Genomic DNA, 23,916 nt, shown 5'->3' on the forward strand with positions numbered 1-23,916 from the left:
GTGCGATGGAGATAAGGTTAATTAGGAAAGGAAGAGGCCAGAAGGAGCTCAGTGCGTGTGTGTGGCTGAGCTGGAGCCGCTGGAAGGGCTCGGGGCTGCCGTGAGAAGGCCGGGAAGGGGCGGCCACCCCTGCCCGCTGTGTCCCGGTGCCACGGCAGCCCCGGAGCGGGCCCAGCCCCGGGGAGCACGGGGAACCGGGAGGATGCTCCCAGGAGCGCTGCGGGTACATGGGAAGCGCTTCCAGGGGTGATGGAGGAGAGTCAGGAGAGCTGCGAGCCCCCGGCGTGACGGAGCCGCCGCCGCTGAGAGCCCCCGATGGCCGCGGAATTCTGTAAGTGCTGGGCCCGGGGCGGAGACGTGAGACAGAGTAGAAATTGTCCAGAGTAGGAACAGAGGTGCAGGGAGCAGCTCACACTGGTCTGGCAGGCTTTTCCCTGCAGCACAGCCCGCAGCAGCAGCGCTGGGACCGGCCCAGGGCTCGCTGGGCTCCCGCTGGAGCGCTCAGAACCCGTGCTCAGCAGCCCCTGGGGTTTGGGCACAGATGGGTTTCATCCCGCTGCTGTCCCGAGTTTCACCCTCAGCTCTTCCCCTCTGAGTCTCATGGTCTCTGTAGGGTGATTTGCCCGGGTAAAATTGACTGAGTTTCATTTTTGCCCGGGTAAAATTGTCTGAGTTTCATTTTTGTGAGTGCTTAATGTGCGTTCAGTGACACAGATGGAATAAACACGGGGGTAAAAAGCGTCTTCACAGACAGCTGAGATCAACCCCAGAGGAAAACCCCATGTGAATTACTCTAGTGAGTGTCAGCGGACAGTGCAGGCACTCACACATCACAGAGTCACGGAAAGGGAGGCTGGAAGGGACCCTGGCAGGGTCATCCGGACAGCACAGCTTGGAAAGGGCATCCGAGGGCACTGTGCCCATCAGCTGGGCTGGTTACCTCGGGCAAAGGCAGCTCCTGCAGATGTTCAGGGCTGCTGTGCCCCTTTCTCCTTGGGCAGCCTGGAGCCAGGCCAAACCCTTCACGTGAGCCACAAAGAAGTCCTGCTGAAAACCATCATCCTGCCATTTCGGGATGCTGCTGTCAGGAGAACTCATACACGGGACTGAGAGGGCACAGAGAAATGGTCCTGGGAGAGCTGAGAGGATCTGGCAAATTCTAATTTACAGTAATTTTCTAGTTGCAAACAGCTAAAATACTGAGTGTTGAGAAGGGCTGGTTAAAATCAAGCTGGTTAAAGTCCGTGGATCACCTATTCATTAATGTAACATTAGAGATGTAACATTAATATAACATTAATGTAGCACGTCAGAGAAATGAACTAATCATTTTGATGGACAAATAAATACAAGAAGATGCCTAAGTGAGGCTCCTGGGGAAGGGGTAGGTGGGTGCCCCGGGTGAGATCAGGGCTGTGCCAGTCACATCTGAGTGCCACGTGTAGCCCCAACCTTCCCAGCCAACGTGGCCTCCTCAATGGCCCCGCCAGCAGCCAGATAGAGTAGAAGCTGTTATTTTAAGGAAGTTTACAGGAAATACAGGCTCTTGGGGTGTTTCTTCCCACAGTGAGAGGGTCACAGCACACACTGTAACCCCCACCCGATGGGCTCCACGCGGCATCTACAGGAACGACCCCTAAGGACGGAAAAACCACCACAACTCCCCTCTTTCCCTCCTCCTTTTGCAGTCGCAGCCATGCCGGCGACCAACCAGGGCTGGCCCGAGTCGTTCGGGTTCGGGATAAGCGGCTCGGGCCCGTGCTACATCCTGTGGGTGCAGGAGGGCAGCAGCGCGGCGCGGGCGGGGCTGCGGCCCGGGGACGAGGTGCTGGAGCTGGAGGGGCAGCCCGTGTCCCGCCTGGGCCGGGAGGCGCTGCGGGCCCTGGCGCGGCGCTGCGGCAGCGTGCCGCCCAGCATCGGCGTGGTGTCCCGGCTGCAGCGGGCCAGCATCCCCCCGGGGCCCCGCGGCTGCTTCGGCTTCGAGCTGGGCAGCGAGAGCCCCCCGCGGGTGGCCAGCGTGAGCCCCGCGTCCCCCGCCGCGGCCTGCGGGCTGGAGCCCGGCGATCTCCTGCTGGAGGTGGACGGGACCCCGGTGGCCGTGCCCGAGGCCGCGGCCCTGCTCGTGGGGTCGTGCCGCGGGCGGTGCCTGCGCCTGGCGCTGCTGCGGCCGCGGCGAGGGGACACGGCTGGGGACAGTGCCGGGGACGCTGCCGAGGACATTGCCGGGGATATCACGGGGGACATCGCGGGGGACACCGCCGGAGATAACATGGGGGACACCGGGCCCAGCGCCGGCCCCGCGCACCGCGACAGGAGGCAGAAGGCGCAGGAGTTCAGCAGGAAGGTGAGGCCGGTGAGGGGTGTGGGTAAGGGGGCAGAAGGCGCAGGAGTTCAGCAGGAAGGTGAGGCCGGTGAGGGGTGTGGGTAAGGGGTTGGGGCACTGGGCACCCCCTGTGCCAAGCAGAGTTGGAGATTGCCACCTCCAGCCTTGGTATGTGGATGGGGAATGCTCCCGGCTTGGTCATGTGGGGCGTGATCACCTGAGATAAGGGTCTGGAAATTACCTGGGAGAAGAGATGGTGCTGCAAAGGGCTTGGGGAGTCTCTGGGGATGACCAGGGATTGGTGCTGCTGCAGCTGCAGCGAGGGGACACGGCTGGGGCCTTGTTCTCTTGTTCCCTTGCTCTGCAAGAGCGTGGAGAGACCCACAGGGCAGATCCTGCTCTGGTGGTCCCTGGCTGTCCCTTCAAAGTCTGAGCCTGTCACCCCGCAGACATTTTAGTTCTTATTTTGTTGCAAAAGGGGAAAGCATCAATGTGATTACATCTTCATTGTGCTCCTGAAAGCTTCCTAGTGGGTATTTTAGCAAACACCTCGCCTTGTGCTAATTATAAATTTGATCACAGTTGTTTTTTTTCAATCTTTCTAATTTCCATTTCAAAGTAGCCTTTTAAAATGCTGCTATGAAAATAACCAGGCTGGTAGGGCTTTTTTTTTTTTATCCCAAGTTAATGAAGGAACAAGACCTCCATAAAGAGATTTGTGGGTATCAGGCGAATCCCCTCAGTCAGCGTCTCCATTAAAGATTCACGAATACCCTCTGAGGTTTGGATTCATGGGCGTGGGAAACAGATACCTGCTGATTACAGGAGATTAACCGGGAGGGGCGGTTGTTCCGGGCCTCCTCTGAAGGCGCATTCAGCCGAGTAAAACATTCCTGGATGATCACAGGAGAGCGAGTCTGTTGTGGTGCTGTGAGCACCCCATGAGCACCTCTGTCCCTCCCTCCCCAGCCCCACAAGCAGCTGGGACAGCCCCAGCAGCAGCGTGGGCAGGAGCAGGAGGGCAGAGCTGCTGGAGCAGGAGGGCAGAGCTGCTGGAGCACGGCTCAGCTGGCAGATTCTCTCCAGAGGGAATTCACAGCGCAGTATTTGAAGCGGCTTCAGTTTCTGTATGATGTAGCAAACACTAAAGCCAGCGTGGTTTTACTCCCTCCTTTCCCGGGATCCCAGCTCTGGTCGGTGCTGTGAGCTCCTGGGCGCTGCTGCCCGCCCGCTGCCAGGCTGCAGGGTCAGAGGGTGCTGCTGGTTTGTGTTTCACACTGCACTGCCCACGGCTCACCTTTTCCCAGCCTCCTCCTTTGGTGGAGCTCAGGCTGAATGGCCTGGCAGACAGACAGACAGTGGTGTCCATGGCCCTGGGGCAGGGCTGTGCCAGTGTCCCACATCCTGGGGCATCACCAGGGAGGTGCTCAGGGTTCCAGTTCCAGGGCAGTGCCTTCTCTCATCCCCTGTGTGCTCAGGGAACCCATGAGGCCTGGCAGCACCCCGTACTGGTGCAGTCCCCATCCCTGCTGGATGTGGCACTCAGGGATGTGGCACTCAGGGCTCTGGGCTGGGTGAGAAGGTTGGGATCAGGCACAGCTGGGACTCGAGGATCTGGGAGGTCTCTTCCAGCTGAAACCATTTGTGATTCTGCGATTCCCACCCACCAAGCCCTGCAATGCCAGGCCAGCCCAGGCGGGAATCCCACAGCAGCCCTCTGGGATCCATCCCACCAGGAGCACCACAGAGTGTCAGTCCCGTGCTGGGCCTGGGGGCCGTGCTGACGAGCCGGCCCAGGGGACGCTGCTGCTGTGCTGCCCCAGATTTGGTAACCTTGAAGTGCTGCTGCTGCTGCCGGGAGCCCTGCAGTGCCTGTGCAGAGCCAGCAGCACTGGGGGGCTCTGCTGGGACCCTGGTGCCACTGTCACCCTCCCACCAGGGGCAGGTGGGACAACACCTGGGAAAATGGCTCTAAATGGCTCTGCCCCTTCCCCTGGCAGGGGATGCCTGTGGCTCCCTGGCAGTGCCACCACAGGGGTGCACACAGAGCCCTGCACAGTGCCCAGGGAAGGGTGAGGGGCTCCTCTCCCCTTCCTGCAGGCAAACCCTGCAGTGAAACCCGCACAAAAACATCACTTGCAGGAAATCCCAGCACTCACAGGTACAGAGAGGGGGTCACAGGGAGTTCCTGCGTCCCACTGGAGAGGTCCAGGTGAGGAACCAGCTCCCAGTGCCCAGTGCGGGAGGAGGTGAATAAGGAGGGTTCCATGTAGGTAATTGGCTCGATGGTAATTAGCTAATTACTCTGCCCCAGCTGGAGAGGATGGGCCATGGCTGGGAGCTGTCAGTGCTGGTTCCAGGGCTGGCACTCACCTTCATGTTCTGTCTCCCCATTCCCAGCAGCTTCCCGGGGCTAAGGGCAGGACGGAGCTGCCCAGAGGGATCAGGGCGTGAGGCACAAAGCCTAAATAGCTCCAAAAGCCCATGGCAGCATCCTCTGCCAGGCAGGCTCCAGCCGATCCCATCCCAGCAGGGTTTGGGAGTTTGGGGTCACACCCCTGTTCCTGTGGACTGTCTGAAGCAGCAGTTCCAGGGCTGTGTGTGGGAACAGGGCAGAGCTGTGTGATGGCTGACCCCTGAGGCGTCCCTCTGCTCCCTGCGTGGTGCCCTCCGCCTTGGCTGAGCAAGTGGGACCCATTGTCCGTGTGCCAGTGCCCCTGCTCGGTGTCCCTCCCCTCGCTCCCCTGTCCCCCTGCAGGTGGACGCCATCCTGGGGCAGCAGCCGCAGCTGAAGGAGAAGCTGTTCGCGGTGCTGAAGCAGTACGCGGCCCAGAGGAGCGTGGAGTGCCTGGCCCGCGGCCTGAGCCCGCTGCTCACCCACGAGTGCCACCGGCCCCTCATGGACAGCATCAGGTACCGGGGACCCCTCCACACTGCCCTGGGGCCACCGAACCAACCCAAACTGAACCAAACCAACCAAACCAAACCGAACCAACCCAAACCAAACCAAACTGAACCAAACCAACCCAAACTGAACCAACCAAACCAAACCAAACCATGGCTCCCTGAGCCTGCTGCTCACCCATGAGTGCCGCCAGCCCCTCATGGACAGCATCAGGTACCGGGGACACCTTCACTCTGCCCTGGGGCCACCAAACCAAACCAACCAACCAAACCAAACCAAATGAAACCAAACCAAACTGAACCAAACCAACCCAAACTGAACCAACCAAACCAAACCAAACGAAACTGAACCAAACCAACCAAACCAAACCAAACCAACCAAACCCAAACCAAACCATGGCTCCCTGAGCCTGCTGCTCACCCACGAGTGCCACCAGCCCCTCATGGACAGCATCAGGTAGCGGGGACACCTCCACGCTGCCCTGGGGCCACCAAACCAAACCGAACCAAACCAAACCAACCCACTGGCTCTGCCTGCAGCAGGGGATGTGGCTCCCATTCCTGGCTGTGATGTGGAAGGGAGATGGGATTAGCTGCAGAGCCACTGGAGATTCTCCAGAAGCCTGGCCAGAAATAATCTGGGTTCTGCAGGGTGAGAGCTGGTGCGGGTGAGGGCTCAGCCAGCCCTGCCAGCTGCCCTGGCACTGGGGGGCTGGGGGGTCTCTGCTGGGCCCATGGGCTGCGCGGGGTGCCAGCGGATGGTCACCGGCCCCGGGGTGCCCTGGCAATGCTCTGCTGGGGCTCGGGGTGCCTGGCGCCTCTGGAGCCCCAGTGCCAGCTGATCTGGCAGCGAGGCTGGGCTGGGGCTGGGCTGGCCCAGGGACACGTGCTGGGATTACAGCCAGGCTGAGACCATGGCCATTAGGGAATCAGGTCTCCATCTGGCCTCGCTCCGGGCCCAGCTTTCCAATTGCTGTTTAATCAGAGCAATTGCAGGATTTTACAGTTTCCATAACAACGTCCCCGTGCGGGGTCTGTGCCCTGCCCCACCGTGGCAGGGTGGGGGTGGCTGGTGCCCTGGCCATGCAGGGTCCCCCTGCCATGCTGGGGCTGCTCTGGGTCCCCAGAGCCCTGCACACCTGGGGACAGCGGGCACAGAGCCCTGCAGGGCCAGGTGCAGAGGGGATGCCAGCTGCCCGCTGTCACCTTGTCCAGGTGCCCATGCCAGCCTGTCCTGTCCCCACTGGGCATTCTGGGGGGAGCTGAGTGCCAGCAGCTGGGGCTGGGCAGGGATGGATGGCACCGAGCCAGGCCTGACCCATCACCCCAAACTGAATCACAAAATGAGCCCCCACCACCCACAATTCAGGCAAATTCTTTCCCCCAGCAGGATCCGTGGAAATACCTCAAATGCCTCGGATATCCCCTCTGCCATCATCCCTGGGGAATTATGCAGGATTACTTCCCCTCACAGAGGGGATTTGAATAAGTGTCCAAATCTTCTTCCGGACCCAAGCCCCGCTGTGGGGGGCACAGCAGGTTCCCCCCAGCATGTCCCTGTCCCAGCAGTGCCTGTGCCAGTGAGGAGAGCCAGGCTGGAGCCGGTGCTGCCATCCCCAGATGGATGAGCATCATCCCATGGCATCCCATGCCAGCCTGTGATGGATGCCAGGGGCAGCACCAGGTTATGGCTCCCCAAAACAGGGTCACAGCCCCTGATTGCCCCTGCCCCCTGTGAAAGGTTAACCCCAGGGCTGGGTGAGGGGCGCCATGGATCTGGCAGCTAATCTGGCTTTGATGGAAATGAAATATTTCGCTCAGGGAGAAGATTTACCGTCTAATCTTAATGAAATGAAGCCAAGAAAAGAAATAAAAGAGGTGCCTTGCAGAGCAGGTTTCCCAGCTGTGGGTGCTGGGGCAGTGCCGGGCTGGGCCTGATTCCAGCTGCTGATGCCGGGGTCTCTGTGATGGATTCACTGCCAGGCAAGGGCTGTCCCTGCCTGTGCTCTCACTGCCATGTGAGCAGCTCCAGCAGCTCTGGGCTCAGGGGGCTGTGATTCAGGGTGATTCCAGCCCGCTCAGTCTGTCTGTGGCTGAGGAGGGGTCTGGGCTCTGTGCCCTGGGGCAGCGCCCGGGGCTGGGAGGGCCATGGGGGGCTCATGCAGGGGTGTCCTGGTTCCAGTGCTGGCTCTGGGGTGGGGGCAGTGTGGGGGTGCTGCTGTGGCTGTCCTGCTGTCCTGGGGCACAGGGCAGCCATCCCTGGCACTGCTGTGGGTGCAGTGTGGGCAGAAGGGCCCCTCAGACCTGACCCAGCGAGTGTCCTGGGGCTGGTCCTGTGGGATCATCCCAGGGGGGACTTGGGACCTCCTTGGGAGCTCGGGAGTACCCGCCATGCATCCCTGTGAGTCCCCTGGCACTGACGGGCTGTGTGTGCCCGTGTGTCCCCTGGCACTGACGGGCTGTGTGTGCCGTGTGTCCCCTGTCCCTGGCAGGCTGTGTGTGTCCGTGTGTCCCCTGGCACTGACGGGCAGTGTGTCTGTGTGTCCCCTGTCACAGACAGGCTATGTGTCCGTGTGTCCCCTGTCACTGGCAGGTTCTGTGTGTCCGTGCGTCCCCTGTCACTGACGGGCAGTGTGCCCCTGTGTCCCCTGTCACTGACAGGCTATGTGTCTGTGTGTCCCCTGTCACTGACAGGCTATGTGTCCGTGCGTCCTCTGTCACTGACAGGCTATGTGTCCGTGTGTCCCCTGGCACTGACAGGCTATGTGCCCGTGTGTCCCCTGTCACTGACAGGCTATGTGTCCGTGCGTCCCCTGTCACTGACGGGCAGTGTGCCCCTGTGTCCCCTGTCACTGACAGGCTGTGTGCCCCTGTGTCCCCTGTCACTGACGGGCAGTGTGCCCCTGTGTCCCCTGTCACTGACAGGCTGTGTGCCCCTGTGTCCCCTGTCACTGACGGGCAGTGTGCCCCTGTGTCCCCTGTCACGCAGGGCCAGCCGCCGCTCCGTCCCCGTCTCCCACTGACCCTGGCGCTGCCCTGATTGGATCCTCCCTGTGCACCAGCTGTATTTATTTGTGTGCCGGTGCTGCTGCCGCCTGTCTCTGCTGTCCCCTCCCCGCTGTCCCCCGGCTCCCCCCGGGCCTTGCCGAGCTCCGGCCCAGCGCTGCGGCTCAGTGTAACCCCAGAGCCGGCCGGGCGCTCGGATCCTCCCGGGGCTGCAGCCGCCTCTGCTCTGCCCTGCCCTCCGGCCGGCCTTTCCCACTATTGGATTGTCCCCCCCCCTTTCTTTTGATCTCGAATGGATTCCATCCCATTTGCCCGGAATTAAGCTCCCGCAGATTTCAATTTGCTGACATTTCTTTCCTCTGCCGGGCTGTGGGTAGCGGGGATGATGCTCGTGCTGCGCCGCGTCCTCCCCGCTCCCATCCCCTGCCCATATGGCTGATGTGAGCAGGCAAAGCGCGCGGCTGTGCCCGAGGATGCCGAGAGCCGGCTGCCAGGGGGCAAGATGAGCTGTCTCGGGTGAGTAACGAGCGCTGCGAGCGAGGGAAATGGGTTTAAATCAGGTTCATCCCGCAATGTGGCAGCCCTGGCACCGCGGAATCAAGGTGTGCTGGAAGTTAATTAACTCTTAGCATCCGAGGAGCTGCTCCGCCCGAGGGATCCGGGAGGGGGAGGCTCTAATTGGGTTCTTCCCTCACGGCACACCGCGGGGTTTGTCCCCGCTCGGGCTGGCCCCGGGGGGGTTATTCTGGGCCGGTTTCAGGGGGTCACGTCCCTCGGTGCTGCTCCATTCCTGAGCTGGTTCCAAAGCAGGGCAGAGCCGCGGTGCCAGCTCCTCACCCGGAGCTCTGCAGAGCTGTGCCAGCTCCATCCCCGGGCTCTGGGGGCAGGAGCCACCCTCGGGACACGGGGATGCCCTCGGTGTCACTCAGGGCACCGAGCGGGGCACGGGGATGCCCTCGGTGTCACTCAGGGCACCGTGTCCCTTTGCAGCGCGCGTTTTCCCGGCGGTGCCGTGCCAGGGATGCGCCAGCCCCCGGCAGCACCGTTTGGGTTAAAAACATCTGTTTGCAGTGGAACTGGGGGAATTCGGATCCCGTCCCTCCGAGCCCAGTGCTGGGGCCAGCAGCAGGCACAGCCGGTGGCACGGTGACACAGGCAGCGTCCTGTTACCCGGCTGCCACGGGGATGTGTGTCCTTAGGGGAAGCTCTGGTTCTGTTTGGGCTGTGTGTGAGATGTTCTCTTGGCTCTCTGTAAGTCGTGTTGTGCTCAGGGCTGCGGGCAGGACAGTTTGGGGCGGTTTGTTCCTCCCTGCTTTGGTTTTGCCCCGTTTGCTCCCGGGATAAAGCCAAGGGGGCCGTGCCGGGCCGGGCTGGGCTGGGCTGAGCCCGCTCTCACCCCCGATCGCGGCTCAGCTGAAATCGCTGCCCTCGGGGGCTCCCTCGGTGCGGCAGAAATCCCACCGAGCCCGAGTTAATAACGCTCCCACCACAATCTATTTGCCTCAGCTTGTTTTTCACGGCAGTAAAACTGCCTGGCGTGCTCCTGTATTAAACTGCTCCAGCCATCTGTGACCGGCCCTGGATCAGAAATTTCATTTCAGCCATTAGGATTTAAATATCATGGATTGTGCTGCTTCCCTGCTTGTCAACCCCCTCCACGTGCCCACCCTCCAGGGCTGGGGGAGCTCCCCGGCTCTTTTGGATGTGGATGGAGGATGAGAGGCTCCCCGAGTCCCTGGTGCTGATGTGGGCACTGTCCTCCTGTCCACGGTCCCTTCATTCCCACTGGAAATCCACCTGGGTCACAGGATGGTAATGGAGGAAAAGCAGCTCTTGTTCCCTTCCATTAAAAGAGAAATCCCTAATCTGATGGCCCAGCATATGCTCAACTGCCCAAAAAAGAGGGGAATTAGGGCAGCAGGGAACAAAACGTGCCAGCAGTGAGACAATTGGGAGCGAGTTCCTTTTCTATTGGCGGAGTTCAAATAGGTCATGACCAAAATGCCTCGGTGGGAAATCTCCTGATGGGAGATTAAATTCCTTTGGTGAATCAAACTCTGGCCGGGATGCAGATGGGACCAGCCCGGCCCCCTGCACCCTGCTGGAGCCACAACTTGTATTTTGGGAAGGGGTTGCTTAGGATGAGCTTTCCAGTGCCTGGAAAGCAGGGAAAGCAGCCTGGAGCTGCAGAAAAGCCTTTCTGGGGTCTCTTTGGGGGTCTCTGTGTCCCCAGAGCTGTGGGACTGCCAGCAGGGTTTTTCTGGTAGTGGTTTCCACAGCACAGTTCAGACATAATCCAAGTGTAGCTCAGTGTTTTAATCCACTCTGGGACGCGTTTTCCTGCACAACCGGCAAACTCAAGGTCAGGTCTTTGCTGGCTGTTTTGGGGCCAAACCGCGCATTTTCCATTTCTCCTTCCTTTGCTGCTACCTGGGGACTGTGTGTGATGTTGGCAGCCCTGGGAAGCTGCACATCCTCTTCATCAAACACCAGTGATGTGCCTTATGTAAATTAAAGAAGGGTTTTGTCTTTTATTCCTGCTGAAAGGCTCTGCTGTGTTCCCCTTGGGGTGAAGGATGCTCCGTGTGAGGGTTTGGGCCCTTGACTCTGATCCTGATCCTGTTCCTGGTCCTGGTCCTGTTCCTGGTCCTGATCCTGGTCCTGATCCTGGTCCTGGTCCTGTTCCTGGTCCTGGTCCTGATCCTGGTCCTGATCCTGGTCCTGGTCCTGGTCGTGGTCCTGATCCTGGTCCTGATCCTGGTCCTGGTCCTGGTCCTGGTCCTGGTCCTGGTCCTGTTCCTGGTCCTGGTCCTGATCCTGATCCTGGTCCTGTTCCTGGTCCTGTTCCTGGTCCTGATCCTGATCCTGGTCCTGGTCCTGATCCTGGTCCTGGTCGTGGTCCTGATCCTGGTCCCGGTCCAGCCTGGCAGCTCCAGCTCCCCACCCCCGGTGCCGTTTGCCTTTAAGGTTTCTCGCCCCTTCCCGCAGCACGCAATTTAAACACAAGCGCTCGAGAAGTCGCTAATTAGCAGCAGGGAGGCATCCCCCCGGAGTTGGGCGCCGAGCCGTGCCCTCCTTTCTGAGGAGCGACGGGCTCGTTCCGGCTGGGAAGCGCAGCGCTGCAGTTTTGGGGAGAGGAGGGAGGGAAAGCAGGCAGGACCGAGCCGGGCACTGGCCAGGGGGGCTCTCGGCCGATGCTGGGGGCGCACCGGGGGCTGGCAGCTGCCGGAGGGGCCGGTGCCGGTGCCCGGGCACGGCGGGGGTGCCACACGCGGGGCGGCACCGGCTGGCACCGCGGGCGTGAGCCGGGGCTCAGCTGCATGAGGATCTGAAGCGTCTCCCTTTCGTTCCCGCCGCACCCCGACAAATGGGAAAGGACCGGAGTTTCTCGCGGCATTTTCGGTACGTGTCCCCGCCGCGCTGCCCGCCCGGGCGGTGCTGGCAGAGCCCCCACGGGTGTCCCTGGGTGGCTCGGCTGCCCCTGGGGGCTGGGGGACCCCGCTGTGTCCCGGGACAGCCCTGGCACCGGTGCTGGGGCAGTCGGGCGATGCTGGGATGGGAACTGGGGTGGGAGCGGTGGGCAGAGCCCCAACGGGGCTGCTCTGGCTCCAGCCCTGCAGGGCAGCCCGGGGGAGGAGGATGAGGATGAGGGGCTGGGGTGGGATGGGCAAGGCTCGGTGTCCCCTCGCCCCCATGGCTGAGCAAAGTTGTGGCAGCTCCACCGGCCCCGGGCAGGCTGGAGCCGGCTCTGCTGTCCCCGGGGTCGCGTCCTGTCCTGCTGAGCCCCAGCACCGCCATCCGGGGTGGGACCGGCCGGGATGCTCGGTGTGCCCCGCAGGACGTGTGTGCGTGTGGCACAGGGGCTGGCAGGACATATGTGTGTGGCACAGGGGCTGGCAGGATGTTTGTGTGTGGCACAGGGGCTGGCAGGACACGTGTGTGTGGCAGGACATGTGTGTGTGACACAGGGGCTCGCAGGACACGTGTGTGTGGCACAGGGGCTGGCAGGATGTTTGTGTGTGGCACAGGGGCTGGCAGGACGTGTGTGTGGCAGGACATGTGTGTGTGACACAGGGGCTGGCAGGATGTTTGTGTGGCAGGACATGTGTGTGTGACACAGGGGCTCGCAGGACACGTGTGTGTGGCACAGGGACTGGCTGGGAATGGAGGCAGCTCCCAGCAGGGTGGGCTGCAGGACCAGGACTGCCAGTGCTGGGTGCCCAGTGACCCACCTGGCAGCTGTGGGATGGGAGTGTGGCACAGGCTGAGAGGTGCCAAAGGGAGCCCTGGGCAGGGGACGGGCACAGTGCCACTCTGCCACCATCCTGGCCGGGCTGCTCTGGGGATGGGGTGAAGGTGAAGCAGCCCAGAGCATCTGGGACTTTTCCTGGCCTGGAAAATGCCCTGAATTCCCTTCCATGCCTTTGAGCAGACTGAGCTCTCCCAGGTGAGTGCAAAGCTGCTGCAGAGCAGGGCTGGTGCCCTCAGTGGCACCGGGCATGGGAGTGGGCACAGGGCTCAGGATGGGGGTGCCTTTCCCATCCGTGTCCAACAGGAAACAGAGCTGGGGCTGACCTGGAGCACCTGAGGAGGAGGAGGAGGAAGCAGAAGGCACAAGGCCAGCACTGTAGCACCCTGGCCCTGCCTGACCTCCACAGACAGGGTGGGCACATCCCTGCCCCGTGAATCCCAGTGGGATTTGCCGGCAGAGGGAAACCCCAGCTGGGCACTGCTCCTTGGTGCCATGGCAGTGCCCAAAGGCAGGTTTGTCCTGGGGGATGGCAGGACACTGAGGAACAGCCACAGAAATGGTTTTGCCTGCTCTGGTGGGATTGATTGTTGCAGTGAGCGGGGTCTCTCCTGCCTGGGCCCTGCTGTCCCCCAGCTCTGAGCCAGTCCTGGGGCAGTGCCAGTGCCGGGTCCTGGGCTGGGGCTGGTCTGAGCTCCTCTGTGCCAGTGCTGGGTCCTGGTCTGGGTCTGGGGCTGAGCTCCTCCGCCCAGGGCTGAAGGAAAGGCTGGTGCAAACTGGGACAGCTCTGCTGGAACGAGCAGATGTAATTTGGCCAATTAAATGGGATTGTGCTCATTTTGCCTGTGAGGAATCCGGACTTCTCCCTGATGGGTGCCCAGCCTGGGGCGGAGGTTTGGGGGACCCACATCCTCCCCTGTCCCATAGGGTGAACTATTTATTAGCAAAATGTCACTCTTTTCTGGTTGCTGCTTAGTCACAAATCACCTGGGAATTGCACCAATGTGTTTTGTTACTTGTTTTAAATTGTCACCAGATGCTCTGTGTGAACATCTGCCAGCTTTGGGTGCCTCGTGGTCTGTCTCCTGCACCAGCTCTTGTTCTGAGCTCTGCCTTTGGCTGGGGGAAGCAGAGATGTCCTGGTCTCAGTAGATTTGGGATTTGGAGCCTCTCCTCCTGTCTCCACCCAGGATTTTGTGTTCCCGTGGTGCAGCTGCCCAAGGGAGCCCTTTGGGATCCTCTGCCAGCCCCGGCTGTGTCCCGGGTGCTGCCCCTCAGAGCAGCTCCTGTGGCACCAGTTTGGCCCAGCTGCTTCTCAGGTGGGACCCGCGGTCCCCAGGCAGCCGGGGTGAGGTGTGCTGACACCCCTGGGGCAGTGATACCACCCCTGGGGCAGTGATACCACCCTCGGGGCAGCGATACCACCCCTGGGGCAGTGATACCACCCTCGGGGCTGTGATACCACCCTCGGGGCAGTGATACCACCCTCGGGGCTGTGATACCACCCCTGGGGCTGTGATACCACCCCTGGGGCAGTGATACCACCCTCGGGGCAGTGATACCACCCCTGGGGCAGTGATACCACCCTCGGGGCAGTGATACCACCCCTGGGGCTGTGATACCCTCGGGGCAGCGATACCACCCTCGGGGCAGCGATACCACCCTCGGGGCTGTGATACCACCCTCGGGGCTGTGATACCACCCCTGGGGCAGTGATACCACCCTCGGGGCAGTGATACCACCCCTGGGGCTGTGATACCACCCTCGGGGCAGCGATACCACCCTCGGGGCTGTGATACCACCCCTGGGGCAGTGATACCCTCGGGGCAGTGATCACACCGGCCCCGCTCCCCGCACACCCGCGCGGTGCCAAGGAAGCGGCGCTGCCGAAGCTCCCGGGATGGCTCTGTGCGAACGAGCCGCAGCTGCAGGAGTTGCTATAGAAACACTCGGAGGTGCTGCTCCTCCAGAAACCCTGAATCCTGAGCAGGTGTCGGCTCTGCCTGCTGTGAGGCAGAAGGAGAAGGAGATGATGAAGTGTCTGCCGGGTTATGGAGCTCACCTGGGCCCAGGTGGGAGCGGTGCCTCCTCCTCCTCCCTCCTGGGGTCCTGCTGTGCACTCCATGAGCATCCTCTGAGTGTCCTGGGCATCCCTGCAGGGCACAAGGGGCACCTGGCTGCTCCCACCAGGCAGAGGGGAGGTGACCCCAAACAGAGCGAGTACCAGGGCTGTCCCCTTGCCTGCGGCATCACCGTGCCCGTCCCTGCAGTGTTGTCATCTCCCAAGGGCCACCAGGCTCTGCCTGGCTGTGGGGGGAGCTGGAATGAGGGAATATTCACAGCTGGAGCCCAGGAGAGCAGCGTCTGGGGGTACCAGAAGTGGGACTGGGGGAAGGTTCCAACATCATCATTGCTCCAGCTGAGCTCTGCATGGGATGGGGGAACAAATGCAGGTGGTGTCCCCCTGGTGTCCCCAGCATCCTCGGTGTCCCCAGCCCCATCATTCTCAGGTCTGTGAGGACTGAGGCCAGGCTCACACGAGGGGTTCAGCTCTTTCCATCCCAGGGACACCTGGACCCGCAGCTCTGTGCCCACCTGCCCGTGCCCCCAGCTCTGTGCCCACCTGCCCCTGCCCCGCTCCTCACTCCCTCCCTCGCCTCGTTCCCCAGGATTTTCATCCCCAAGAAGCACCGGCAGCGCTTTGACGAGGTGGTGTCGCAGAGCCTCATCAGCAAGCTGTGCCGCTCCCGCAGCGAGCACGGCAACCGCCTGCGCCGCAGCCGCAGCGAGGACCAGCAGGAGCGGCTGCTCGTGTCCACCCGCGCCAGCTCCGTGCCCCGCAGCCACGAGGAGCTCAGCAAGAGCCTCCGCAAAACCTCCTCGCTCGTCAGCAGCAACGTGGCCTCGGGGGCTGCCCGCAGGTACCGCCCCGCTGCCTTTGGGATGGAGTGCGGGAGGGACGGAGTGCGGGATGGGACGGAGTGCGGGATGGGACGGAGTGCGGGAGGGACGGAGTGCGGGATGGGACGGAGTGCGGGGTGGGACGGAGTGCGGGAGGGACGGAGTGCGGGGTGGGACGGAGTGCGGGAGGGATGGAGTGCGGGATGGGACGGAGTGCCGGAGGGACGGAGTGCGGGAGGGACGGAGTGCGGGGTGGGACGGAGTGCGGGAGGGACGGAGTGCGGGATGGGACGGAGTGCGGGGTGGGACGGAGTGCGGGAGGGACGGAGTGCGGGAGGGATGGAGTGCGGGATGGGACGGAGTGCCGGAGGGACGGAGTGCGGGAGGGACGGAGTGCGGGGTGGGACGGAGTGCGGGGTGGGACGGAGTGCGGGATGGGACGGAGTGCGGGAGGGACGGAGTGCGGGAAGGGCGCTCAGTGTGCAGCTCTCCTGGGGTCATGGTGAAGAAGGATCTCTCCCTCTGGAAGGCTGGGCAGCTTTGTGCCCCTTGTCCCAGTTCTGTGTGCCCTCAGCTCTGCAGGGCTGGCTGGATGAGCTGTGTCAGCAGCTGGGGTGGCACCTGCAGGCTGAGAGGGGATGTTTGCTCCTCGCTGGGTGGGATGCAGGCTGTGCCAGCAGGATTGGGGATGCCCAGCTGTGCCAGCAGGATTGGGGATGCCCAGCTGTGCCAGCAGGATTCAGGCCACAGAGCAGGCTGGAAGGAGGATGGAGCCAGGTTGGGGTTGGTCTCTTTCCCCAGGTAACGAGTGACAGGATGAGAGCAAATGGCCTCAAGTTGCAGCAGGGCAGGTTTAGTTTGGATATCAGGGAAATTCCCTCACACAGGGGCTGTCAGGCATGGTCACAGGGCAGGGCTGGAGTCCCCAGCCTGGAAATGCTGGGGAAATGTGAATATGGCACTTGAGGAGATGGGGCAGTGCTGAGCACGGGGTGGTGCTGGCTTGGCAGGTGGGTTCCATAACCTGAAAGGTCTTTTCCAGCCCTGGGATGCCCTGGTTCAGTCAGTGCCTGGCCCTGCCCTGCCCCAGCAGGTGTCTGTGTGCTGGGCTGTGGGAGGAAGGCAGCACAATCCCCAGCACAGGGATTGTCCCACAGCACAGGGATTAACCCACTTCCCTCCGTGCCCAGATGGCCAGACTGCAGTGCCCGAGGGCAGGGAGCTCCTGCAGACCCTGCCCCACCCAGCCAGCAGCAGAGCAGGGATCCGGGCTCCTGCCCACCCTGCTGCCAGGCTGAGAGCACCCAGGGGTGCCCACCCTGCTGCCCACCCTGCTGCCAGGCTGATCTTCCCTGTGGCTGGTCCCAAATGCACTCCCAGCCCAGTGTCCCTCCCTGCCAGCTCAGGATCCTGCTGGTTGGAAATGATCTCAGCAATGCTGCCTTCCCCCAGGTCCCTGCAGCAATCAGGAACAGCCCTCAGCTCCAATCAGCCTCCCAGCAGGGAGATTTCCTAATGCTCCTTCCAAAATTTCCTGGAGGAATTTAATTCCTCTCTCATCAGCCGAGGAGACCTTTGCTCCCTGAAGCACATTGTCTCTAATTCTCTGTAATAAAGAATCACAGGCTGGTTTGGGTTGGAAGAGCCCTTAAAGATCATCCAATTCCTACTCCCTGTCATGGGGGGTTGGAACCAGATAATTTTTAGCTTTTACACATATATTTCTTCTTTAAATCTATATATTTATCCCATATTGCACTTTGAAACCACCTTTGAAAGACACTTTGGTATCAAAGGGGGCCTTGGGAGCACTGGGGACTTGGGCCCTCAGGACAACCAGGGCTAACAGGGTTTGGAGGGGCTGGGGAAGGAAACAAGGGCTGGATCTTGTACTCTGACATCCTGTTTGCCTTTTTCACCCCAGAACCGTGCGAGTTTATAAAGGCAACAGGAGCTTTGGCTTCACCCTCCGCGGCCATGCCCCGGTGTGGATCGAGTCCGTCCTGCCAGGTAGGAACACCAGATTTGGGGCACCAGGGACTCACCTCTGCTCTGAACTCCAAATGTGGAGTGCTGATTGCTAGAAAAGAGCCAAAGGGACTTTCCCAAGGCCCGGTGATGGAGTTTTTCCTGTGGAATAGTGAACATCTTTGGTACAATTTAGTTTGGCTTTATCCACTCCTGTGGTGGTGTTTGAGGGTCCCCAGGATGAGGGAAGAGATGAGAATTTGACTCCATGTTTCAGAAGGCTGATTTATTATTTTATAATATATATTATATTAAAAGAAAATGATATATTAAAACTGTACTACAGAAAGAGAAAGGAGACATCAGAAAGCTGGAAAGGAATGAATAATAAAATCCTGTGACTGACCAGACAGTCTGACACAGCTGGTGTGATTGGCCATTAATTAAAAACAATTCACATGCTGGGTAAACAATTCTCCAAATCACATTCCAAAGCAGCAAAACATGGAGGAGCTCAGGCTTCCCAGCTTCTCAGGAGAAAAGACCCTGGCAAAGGGATTTTTCAGAAAATATGTCAGTGACACACACTCCTTGTTGGGAGAAGTGGGAAGTGTGTTCAGTGACCATCCTGACATGCCACCAGTGCTGCACCCAGCTGGGTGAAGGGTCCCAGCCCACCCAGCCCAGCCAGGCGCAGGAGTGCCCTGCCTGGGGATGCCCCTGGGTGCCCATGCCAGGCAGGGGAGCTGCAGCTGGAGCCCCTCTGTGCCCCCAGGGAGCCCGGCGGAGAAGGCTGCGCTCAAAGCTGGAGACAGGATCCTGTTCCTCAACGGCCTGGACATGAGGTACGAGCTGGGCAGGGCACCCAGGGCTGGGCAGGGGCTGTGGTCACCCTTGGGCAAGGGGAATGGGAGCTGCTGGTCCTGTCCCTGTGTGCTGCCGTGGTTTGCCCTGAGGGGACGGCTGGGGACACTCCTTTGGTGCTGCTGGACAACACCTGGCTCTAAAGGAGCATTTTGTCCAGCCCTGCTCCTCCTCCGGGTTCTCTGTGCAGGACAGTTTATACAGCCTGGTTCTGACTGCAGCCCACCCCAGTCCCCAATTTCAGGCACTCTGAGTTAATCTGTAGGTGTTGAACACCTGGGGTTCTGCTTTGGGGAGCAGCAGAGCCCCATCCAGCACAGGAGTCATTCCCACAATGGGATCATAATCTTAACACGATCGTTCCCCAGGTGGGAATCCCACTTGTACCCAGAATTTAATTTTGTGTGTTGTTTGTGCACCAAAGCAGTGGGACCAGAGGGACTTGTGCCCCTCGCCCGTGCTGTGTCCTTGGGGGTGTCTTTCTGCATAAAAACCAAGAGCAAAGGGTGAGAGGAGGCTGCAGGACAAGAGAGAGTGATGAATATTTAAAGGTTAAAGCGATGCTGCTTCTGTCAGGGCTCGGGTTCTCACGTTTCAGCTGATCCAGCGAACTCTTGGCTGATGCAGCACTGCCAGGAAAAGGAGACCGGGCTGAGGATTGTCCTCTGAGCCCTGCTTTTGGCAGGCGTTGTCCCAGCCTGGCCCATGCCCTTCTCCAAGGGCATCCCGAGATTTTCTCACCTACAAAATTACACTTCATGTTCCCCTTGCCTTTTATTTCCACGCAGAATTAGGGCAGGCGAGGACAGACCTGCAGCGCTGTGTTATTTAAAGGAAAAATCATTTTCTGGGTCTGCGTGCAGCTTAACTCTGCCTTGGCACTCCTCAGGGCGGGCACAGGCATTGCCATGGTGGTTCCTTGGTGCCCACTCGTGGGGCAGGACCCAGGCTCCGCCTTGGGGCAGCACAGGTGGAGAGAATCCAGGGGATCACAGAGGGGCTCTGAGCAGCACCAGGAGGCTTTCCCAGACAGAGGAAGGAGCTGCCGGCTGTGTGTGCTCCCTGCTGCCCTGGGCAGCTCTGACCAAGCTCTCTGTGCTGCAGGAACTGCTCCCACGACAAGGTGGTGTCGATGCTGCAGGGCAGCGGGGCCATGCCCACCTTGGTGGTGGAAGAGGGCATTGTCAGCTTCTCCAACGGTAAGAGTGCAGAGGGAGGGTCTGGAGAGCAGCCAGCCCAGCCAGCTGCCCAGCTCCTGGGGCAGGAGGGAATGGCTGGGCACCTCCATGGGCTGGGCAGGATTAACACTGCTGGGGACCTGCATGGGCAGAGCAGGTTTAACACTGCTGGGCATCCCCATGGGCAGAGCAGGTTTAACACTGCTGGGCACCTCCATGGGCTGGGCAGTGTTAAACATTCCTGGGCACCCCCATGGGCAGAGCAGGTTTAACACTGCTGGGCACCCCCATGGGCAGAGCAGGTTTAACACTGCTGGGCACCTCCATGGGCTGGGCAGTGTTAAACATTCCTGGGCACCCCCATGGGCTGAGCAGGATTAACACTGCTGGTCATCCCCATGGGCAGAGCAGGTTTAACACTGCTGGGCACCCCCATGGGCTGGGCAGTGTTAAACATTCCTGGGCACCCCCATGGGCAGAGCAGGTTTAACAAACACACTGCCTGGGGATGCTCCCCTGCCCAGGGCACGTGGCCCTTGCACGGTGGGATCAGGCTGGAGCCCAGGCTTGGCTGCTCTCCAGGAGGGCTCATCCTGCTGTGTGGCTGTCCCTGGTGTCCCTTGCAGTGTCCTTCCTGCAACGTGTGTGCTGTGTCCTTGTCTGCAGTAACCCAACGCTGTGCTCGGGGCTGAGCTGTGCGGGATTGTTATCCTTGCCTAGGGCTGAGCTGTGCAGGATTGTCATCCTGCTGAGGAGGCTGGAGGGTGCCTGTGCTGCTCCCAAATGCCCAGAGCTGGGAGCCAGGCCTGGCTCTTCCCTCTGGAGCAGCACTGGGCTCCCCTCAGCCCCACCTCAGGAGCCCTGGGATGCCCCAGCTCATTTGCAGGTAGCTCTCACACCAACCCCAGCAGCTCCCTGCTGCACAGAGCCCCAGCACCTGGAATGGTTTGGATTGCAAGGGACCTTAAAGATGCTCTCGTTTCACCCCTCACACCTTCCACCAGAGCAGGTTGTTCCAAAGCCCATCCAGCCTGACCTACTCCAAAGCACGCAGCCAGTGGCCCTCAGAGTGCTCCACTGGCCTCGAGGGAAGCCAAGGAAAGATGGAATATTTCTTTGGAAAGATGGAATATTTATTTTGCAGACTCTGACTCTGCCGAGTCCCCGAGCAGCTCCTCGGCCCTCACCTCCCTGCAGTGGGTGGCAGAGATTCTCCCCTCTAGCATCAAGATCCAGGGAAGGACGTTCACGCAGCAGCTGGAGCACCTGCTGACCCCCCCCGAGCGTTTCAGCGTCTGCAAGGCCCTGGAGGGCTTCTTCCACCACCGGTAACTGCTGCCAGCTGGGACTCCTGCCCTGGCACGGGGCACTGCCAGGGTCGCTGTCAGGCAGGGCACACCTGGGCTGGGGCAGTGCCAGGGTCACTGTCAGGCAGGGCACACCTGGGACAGTGCCAGGGTCGCTGTCAGGCAGGGCACACCTGGGCTGGGGCAGTGCCAGGGTCACTGTCAGGCAGGGCACACCTGGGCCAGTGACCTCCTTTCCTGCCCTTGCTTGGCCTCCCAGCAGTGCTTTGTCAGAGGCTGTCACAGAACCATGGAATGATGGAATATTTGGGTTAGACGGGACATTAAAGCCCACCCAGTGCCACCCCTGCCATGGCAGGGACACCTTCACTGTCCCAGGCTGCTCCAGGCCCTGTCCAGCCTGGCCTTGGGCACTGCCAGGGATCCAGGGGCAGCCACAGCTGCTCTGGGCACCTGTGCCAGGGCACCAGTTGCAGGCTGTTCTACCCTCATGGGATGGGGTGCTCAGCTGCTCCCAAGAGCCCTTTTCCCCAATGTACACACCAAAATCAGATGGAGCCTTTGGCCCCAGGAGCTGCCCCCCTCCTGTTTCCAGGAACACTGACACCCTCACTGCCCTCTCCTGTTTTCCAGGACCGTTGTCACCCTCACTGCCCAGCCCTCTCCTGTTTTGCAGGACCATTGACACTCTCATTGTGGATGTGTACCCGGTGCTGGACACCCCAGCCAAGCAAGTCCTCTGGCAGTTTATCTACCAGCTGCTGAGCTACGAGGAGCAGGAGCACTGCCAGCAAAAGCTGGACAGGTTTCTGGGGTGCAAGGCCTTGGCAGGTGAGAGGCAGCCCCGTGCTCCAGGATGGACACGCCGTGTCCTGATGGTGCAGGGAGCTCAGTCCCTTGTGCTGGTGCAGTTTTGGATGCAGAGGAGAGATGGCACCTCAGAGGGTCACTCTGGGGGCTCCTGGAAGCTGCTCAGGTGTTAGAGGTGAGGAAATCCAGGACAGCTGGTGCAAGGGCAGCATTCAGATCAGAGAGGTGCAATAAGGGTGACAGGGCATCCCTTGGGATGCCACAGACACATCCCTGCTAGGAAAAGGTGGTGCTGCTCTCCCAAGAAGACACAGAGGCAGTTGGTGATCCCCTGGTCCCCCTCACCATCACCCTCACCTGGTTCTGTGGCAGCACAAAGCCAGTGGTGGACTCAGGAGAGCAGGTTTGAAGTGAAATGTCCTAATTTGTGTGTTTGTGCTCTTAATTACTTCCAATTTTGCTGTTCTCAGCTGCTCACACAGATATGCTAATTTTAGACCCAGCAAAGGTAAAAGAAGTGTTGTTTTGGAGGAACACAGTGACTTTAGCAGGAAACAGAACAGCCCCAAGTCCTGGTGCAAATCCTGCCTGCTGTGCATGGGATGCTGTGCTCCACGTGCTCTGTGCACCCTGGATCTGCTCGCTGGGTTTGCACTGGGCCCCCTCTGCTCCGTGTGTGCAGGATCACAGCTCAGCCACGGGCTGTGGATCCCCAGGAATTCATGTCCTGTAATAGTGTGATGTTCTCAGCTGCATTCCAGGGATGCAGAGCAGCAATCCCCAGCCAGGGGACGAGAGGGGCACAGGGGCAGCTCTCCCAGCCCCAGGCTGGTCCCTGGCTCCTCTCAGTGTCTCAGGTGAACAGGGCAGTCTCTGGGCATGAACGTTTTTCATTGTTCTGGTCTGTTCTGTGTCTGTGCCCTGCAGCACCATGGCCAGGTGAGATCTCTGGGTTTGGGCTGGGCCTTCCCCTGGGCTCCAGACTGGGTGATCTCCCCTGTCCCAGTGCTGGGTACCTCAGGGATGGATCCCTCCGTCCTGTGAGCCTCCCTGAGCTGCACATGGACACTGCATGGGCCATGTGCTCCTTCCACAGCATCCCAGTAAACCCTTCCTTGGGGGCAGGAAGGGTTTACTGGGACTAGCCCAGAGCAGGGCTGCAGTTCCACGTGGGCCATGAGCTGGTGGATGGCAATCCTAATGCGAAAAGGGATTGGATGTCCCATCCCTGAGCATCCATCCCTGCCCTGTGCTGGCAGGAGCACCTGAACCTGCTCAGCTCCAGGGATGGAGCCAGCAGCTACCTGGCAATGTGGGTTCCATGGGGGGCTCTGGGGGGCTCTGGGGGTGCCTGTGCAGGCTGAGGAGCAGCAGTGGGAGCTGTGGGTCTGGCTGTGCCTCACAGAGGTGTTTCCTCACAGCCGAGGCAGAGGCTGAGGATCGGTACCGCAGCTCCATCCGAGGGGCCTCCCTGTGCCGGGGCAGCCTCAGGACCCCCCGGCCCGAGGAGGGGGCAGCAGGTGGGTCAGGGGGGCTGGATTCCCTGCACCGGGGAGGGGATAGGGTGGGGGATTTGGGCTGGATTCCCTGCACCGGGGAGGGGATAGGGTGGGGGATTTGGGCTGGATTCCCTGCACTGGGGAGGGGATAGGGTGGGGGATTTGGGCTGGATTCCCTGCCCTGGGGAGGGGATAGGGTGGGGGATTTGGGCTGGATTCCCTGTCCTGGGGAGGGGATTGCATGGGTCACTGGGGCTGGGACATGGGGCTGTCCCTGCTGCGTCCTGCTCTGCCCCAAGACAAATTCCTGACCTACTCTTAAGCAAGAACGATGGGAAAAGATGGAGGCAAAGGTGGAGGGAGGTCAGAGTAGAGCCAGCACTGAGGCATCAGCTGGAAATCCATGTTTTCTGAAACAGAATCACAGAATTATAGAGTGACGGAATCATTAAGGTTGGAAAAGCCCTCCAAGATCATCGAGTCTGGCCTGTGACTGATCCCCAACCTTGTCACCCAGCCCAGAGCACTGAGAGCCACATTCAGGGGTGCCTTGGACACCTCCAGGGACAGCAATTCCATAATGAAAGAACCAATTCAATAAGAGAACGCTTGATCAAAAGGCTGAATGTTATTTCCAACCCCTTCCATCACTCAGATGTGAACTGGTCCTGCTGGTCTGGGCCTCCCACCCCTTCTAGGGATAAAATTTATGGCTTCCCTCTGAACATGCTCAGAGTCCATCCAGTTAACAGGAAAAAACACACTTGTGAAATGATGTGAGGAGGGAGACCACGGTTCAGGACCCCTTTGAGACTCTGACAAGCCCCATTTGAGGCCCCAGCCCTGGCTCCCTCCAGGGCACACAGCCCTGCCTGTCCCATCTCCCCTGGCTGATGCCAAAGGGCCC

The 23,916-nt window shown here is 60.5% G+C and overlaps 1 protein-coding gene across 1 annotated transcript in view; it reads left to right on the forward strand.

Moving 5' to 3' along the window:
• GRID2IP (Grid2 interacting protein) overlaps positions 1 to 23,916 on the forward strand; it is a 36,936-nt gene that overhangs the window by 1,696 nt on the left and 11,324 nt on the right. The window contains exons 2-11 of the mRNA XM_054271266.1: positions 1,689 to 2,230; positions 2,312 to 2,344; positions 5,082 to 5,236; positions 15,152 to 15,403; positions 17,308 to 17,393; positions 18,127 to 18,196; positions 19,320 to 19,414; positions 20,538 to 20,721; positions 21,377 to 21,531; positions 22,932 to 23,030. Coding sequence (XP_054127241.1) covers positions 1,697 to 2,230; positions 2,312 to 2,344; positions 5,082 to 5,236; positions 15,152 to 15,403; positions 17,308 to 17,393; positions 18,127 to 18,196; positions 19,320 to 19,414; positions 20,538 to 20,721; positions 21,377 to 21,531; positions 22,932 to 23,030 — 1,663 coding nt within the window. The 5' untranslated portion in view covers positions 1,689 to 1,696. The remainder of the gene's footprint in view (positions 1 to 1,688; positions 2,231 to 2,311; positions 2,345 to 5,081; positions 5,237 to 15,151; positions 15,404 to 17,307; positions 17,394 to 18,126; positions 18,197 to 19,319; positions 19,415 to 20,537; positions 20,722 to 21,376; positions 21,532 to 22,931; positions 23,031 to 23,916) is intronic.

Source organism: Melozone crissalis, unplaced genomic scaffold, assembly GCF_028551555.1.
Source record: "Melozone crissalis strain CALT ecotype California unplaced genomic scaffold, PUWL_Pcris_2 ptg000012l_1, whole genome shotgun sequence".
In the NCBI taxonomy this organism is placed as follows: Eukaryota; Metazoa; Chordata; class Aves; order Passeriformes; family Passerellidae; genus Melozone; species Melozone crissalis.